Below are 4,760 nucleotides of genomic sequence, written 5' to 3'. Positions count from 1 at the left end.
GGTGGCCAGGGGGTGGGGAGGGAGCACAGGAGAGCGACTGCGGAGTCCAAGATAAATAAAAGGAGTGCTGAGCGGTGTCAGGAAGCCGGCCCACGTGGAGCGGCGCGGATGGGCGCCACCGCGGGCTGAGGCGCAGGGACGCGCGCGAGTCCCGAGCCGGCCTCGGGACGCTGGCTTCTCGAGGGGTGGGGTGGGGGACATGTTTTGCACGTCCCTTTAAGAGGTCACAGGCCTGTTGCCCACTATGGAACCCACACGCTCAAAGATCTGACTCCGATTTCGCCTCCCTATCCCACCCCCATGTGGAGTAAGTGTCCAGAGGGGGGCAAACCCGGTGCCCAGCTGCAGATCCCCGGGGGTGACGTCTTTTCACCCAAATTCGGACTCCTCTGAGCCCTTCTTAGGTCTCAGAGGAGGGAGGAGGAGGTGAGTGTCAAATCTCCCAGCTATCCCCCGTAATTCTGGCCGAGGGCCTGGATTTCGGGGCCTCAGACCTGCAGGACCCTGGAGGCTGTGAGTGTAGATTCCAAGGGATCGCCTCCCCATAGCTTCCGGGAGTGCAAAGGGTTAACGCGGGCGGGTTGCTGGAGGGGGGGGGGGGGGGGAATGTGCGAAGCGGGAGGGGTGGCGGGATCTGGGTGGGCGCGCTCTGATCTCCCTCCTCCACCCCCCCATTCCTCGGGGGTCAAGTTTCAGCGGCACTCCGCCCCCAGGGTAGGTGTGAAAGACACGTGTCCCCATTGTGAAGGGCCTGTCAGGCAGGACAAAGCGGCCGCCCACCCTCCCCCCCCCCCCCCCCCCCCCCCCCCCCCCCGCCCCTCGGCCCAGCCTGGGGTCAGCTCCAGGGGGCCGGCTGGGTGTCGAGGTCATGATGGGCCCGAGCTTTGGTGACATAGGGAGAAAAGGCTGGGAGACTGGGAGGAGGCCACGTGATGCTCAAGTGAGGAGTTTGAGAATAGCCCCCCACCCCCCATGAAAAACTGAGCGGTCACTTCCATCACCCCAGAAGAAGGGATGAGCCCCTTCTCCCAACAGGCAGCGTAAGCACAGCGGCACCCCCTACCCGCCCCTCCCACCCCCAACCCCCCATCAATCACCAACACAGAGAATCGCAGTGTGGAGCGCAGTCGGTTTTAGTGGTTTTCTTTAATCCTGCTCTGCACTTCTTTCTCATTTACTACACGGGATATTATAAAGAATAAATAGCAGATACTCTTAATTTACAATGATTAGTCATTCCATTTGTTCTCTATATTTACAATAACTGTAAAATAACATTGAACTCTATAGCTTCTTCGAGGTCCAAGGAAAACCAAAACACTTTCCGAAGAATGGAAAATAGCTTTTTAAAAGTCCCTCTACAAAAGTTCTCCCCTCTCTTTGTACTTTAAGAAAAAATAACTTTCCCCCCCTCCCCTGCTTCGCCATGCGAAGGGCACTGTAATATAAATAGCAGGTTAACATTATTAGCAACAACCAGAATAAGTCTCTCTTTTCTCTGTTCGTTTTTTCCTTTTGCTTAAAATTTTTTTAAAAATACAGTAGAAGCCGGTAACTTTTAACGTATAATACTGACCTTTTAATAAGTAAATTAAAACTGGGACCGTATATACACACAGATATACATTCCTACACAGTTAAACAGTGCATTACATGAACCAGAAAGCTAGGTCTCTGTAGCAAAAAAAAAATAAAATAAAATAAAAGTTCATTGAATCCCCTCGCGAGAGGGTGGTGGAACTGGTTGGAGACCGTGCGGGGGGCGTCGGTGGGGATCGATCAAGTGTCCGGGTGCGGGCGGGGGGCCCTGAGTTCTAGCATGAGCACTTGCACTCGGAAATGATGGGGTACTGGATGGGAATCCAGCCGCAGCGCTGGCCCCCGCGCCGCTGACAGCGCCACCGCAGCACCGTGAGGTGCACGGACTTGGACGGCTTGCACACCATGCCCTCGGGCACCGAGCACGAGCGCTTGCTGAAACAGCTGCCCACCTTCACGTAGCGCGGCCAGAAGCGGCTGCCCAGGTCGTTCCACGCGTACAGCACCGGGCAGAAGGTCTGCGACCACAGCCACATCTGTAACTTCCTCCGCAGCTTCTTGCTCAGGCGCTGCTTCTTGCCTGGGGCCAAGCCCTCGGAGAACTCCAGCGCTTTGATCTCGCTCGGCATGGCCCCCGACGGCCGCTGCCGCAGCAGCTGGTCCAGCTCGGCTAGGTCCTCGGCGCCCCCGGCCGCCACCCCGCCCCCGCCCGGCCGGTCCTCGGGGGGCGAGGTGGCCATGAAACCCGGGTCGTAGTGGCCCCCGAGCAGCGAGCGCAGCAGCGTCTCGTTCAGATCCTTCTCCTTGGGGTCAAAGATAGGGTCCGGGTGTTCGATGAGGTCCACCAGGGGCAGGTTGTCGCTGGGAGCCGGGCGGATGTGGAGATAGTGCTGGCCGCCGGCCGGTGCCACCCGCAGCCCCAGGACCACCACCAGGGCGTAGAGGGTGACCCCCAGGCTGGGGCAGCGCTCCATGCCTCCGGCGCGCGCCCGGGGCTGCTGCTTCGTCCCGCGTCCCCGGAGGAGAGCACGCCGAGCCCGCGGCGCCGCCGCGCTCCCCCGTCTCTCCGGAGGCGGCTCACCCGAGGCTGGGCAGGCGCAGGGCCGGCAGCATGAGTCGCCCGCAGAGCCCTTCGCGCGGCGCCGGCTCCCACCCGGGCGGAAAGGAGGCGCGCAAGCGGGCCGCCACTCTCCTCCCGGCTCTACGCGGGCAGGCGGCCGCGGCGGGGCATCCGAAACCACTCCAGGGCGACCGCGGGCGCGGGGGGCGCCGGCTGCTCGCTGCTTTCCCGGGCCGGCGGCGGCGCGGGGCGCGTGGACTGGCCGCTCTCCCCGCCTCCTTCTCCCGCAGCTCGTCGTCCGGCCGCTCGGGGCAGCGCCGCGGCTCGGGCCGGTCCTCGGGGCACTTCCCTCCGCCCGCTCGGGGCTCGGCGGCCGGCTCTGCCCGGCGGACTCCAGCGGCGGCGGCGGCGGCGGCGGCGGCGGCGTCCGCGCACGTTGGCACCGGTTTGTCTGTCTCGCAGGGTCCAAGCCTTTAAATTTCCTGCACTTTCAGCTCCATCACCATGGAAACCACTGACTCTCTCGGCGTTGCCCCCTCCCCCTTCTTCCCCCCAAACAACAACCCCACCCCCCACTTCTCCACCCCCGAGGAGCCGGAGCCGCACAGGCTCCGGGGGAAGCCGCCTGCACTCGCCGCGGAGGCGGCGGCGGCGGCTTCGAAAGCGCCCGGGCTGTGCCCCGCCGGACCCAGATGCCCCGGGAAGCCGACAGCCCGGCTGCCCGCCGGAGCTCACAGGCGGCGGCGGCGGCGGCGGTGGCGCTTGGCAGGTCTCCGCGCAATTTTCTCTCTCCCCCACCACCCACCCCCCTTCTCCTCCTCCGGCAAAATGCACCGCCCCCCTCCTTTCTCCTGGAGCAATGCAACTGGGGCTCTAGGCGCCCCGCCAGGGCCAGTCCCGGGGAAGGCTCGCGGCTGCGCTGGAACCGGGCTGGAGGGTGCAGGGCCGGTTTTGGGGGGTGGTCGAGGCGGGGGTGGGAAGATCCTCACTAGCTGGGTACTCTGCCCCGGGAGGGGAGCTGCGGGGCGGTGCTGGGGGCTCGCTTCTCGGTGTAGTTCGGTGCAAGGAATGTCTCCATGTGCAGGGAGCTTTTTCCCCGGGCGCGTCTCGCCTTCTTCTCTCCCGGGCTCGGTCTAAGTCCCCTCCCCCTCCCCCCAACGCGCGCGCACAGACACACACACTCACACACAGACACACAGACACACACACACAGACACACACACACACACACTTTGCGCCGGAGGACTCCAGGAGCCGCAGCGTTGCGCAGCGTGATGCAATTCCTAGGAAGCCTCCGGCCCGTGTGTTCCCCGGGCCCTCAAGGGGGTCCGCTCCTCACCCTCCCCGTCCCCTCGGCCGGGCCCTGCACCCTGAGTGGCCGAGCTGGAGGGGCGCGTCCGGCTTCAGGGGCTCCCCTCGCCCTCCCGGCTCCGCGCGGCCGCGTCTCGGCTCCCTGGGGGCGGCGCGCCCTCTGCCGGCCCTCGGCGAGCCCTGCACCCGGAGCTGGAGGGGGGGCCCGGAGAGGTGGATTTGTTTGCTGTCCACTTGGCCCGACTCGGTTTGTTTCAGTGTCCGCGTCGTTGTGTGGACGTGGACGTGCTGATGTGCGTGTGTGTGCGTGCGCGCTGACGAGTGAGTCTGTTCCGTTCTTTCGAAGAGGAACTGGCGGCAGGGCACCTGAGTCCTGGCAGGGGTCCGCCCTGCTGGGACTGTGTTAACCTCGGAGGAGCCACTGTTGTAGCACCGCACACCTTACTTTCTGCGTTAGCGACATAACCACACGACTCTTCCGATCTGCCTTTCCGTGGTTCTGAATAAACCTCCATGATGCCTTCTCTTCCAGAAGTCTGTCTCTTATGGGAGGTGGATATTGAAATGACACTTCTGGTCATTTTTTTCCTTGAATGAGGGGCTGAATCCAAGCTTGAACACTCAAACTCAGGTTCCTTTGAGGGGCTGTGATTGGAGTCTGGAAAAAGCTGGAGAACAGAGACTCGGTGTGGAAGACTCAAGTATTCACAGCGTTCCACGGAGTGGAGTTAGAAGTCTGGTTTTGACAGCCTGAATCACTCCAGTTTCTTTCCCCAAAGACCTGTTTTTTTCCTTTCAACCTGTGCGGCTTCCCTCCCACCCCACCCCACCCCACCCCCAGGAAACACAC

General features: G+C 62.9%; 1 protein-coding gene across 1 annotated transcript; it reads right to left on the bottom strand.

Annotated features, from left to right (window-relative positions):
* Positions 1-1,127: 1,127 nt before the first annotated feature.
* NOG (noggin) lies at positions 1,128-3,089 on the bottom strand. The gene has a single exon (XM_019982609.2). The coding sequence runs from the start codon at positions 2,511-2,513 to the stop codon at positions 1,815-1,817; it is 699 nt and encodes a 232-aa protein (XP_019838168.2). The 5' UTR covers positions 2,514-3,089; the 3' UTR covers positions 1,128-1,814.
* Positions 3,090-4,760: the final 1,671 nt, after the last annotated feature.

This window comes from Bos indicus, chromosome 19, assembly GCF_029378745.1.
Source record: "Bos indicus isolate NIAB-ARS_2022 breed Sahiwal x Tharparkar chromosome 19, NIAB-ARS_B.indTharparkar_mat_pri_1.0, whole genome shotgun sequence".
Classification (NCBI taxonomy): Eukaryota; Metazoa; Chordata; class Mammalia; order Artiodactyla; family Bovidae; genus Bos; species Bos indicus.
This window is presented reverse-complemented; position numbering and strand designations above follow the sequence as displayed.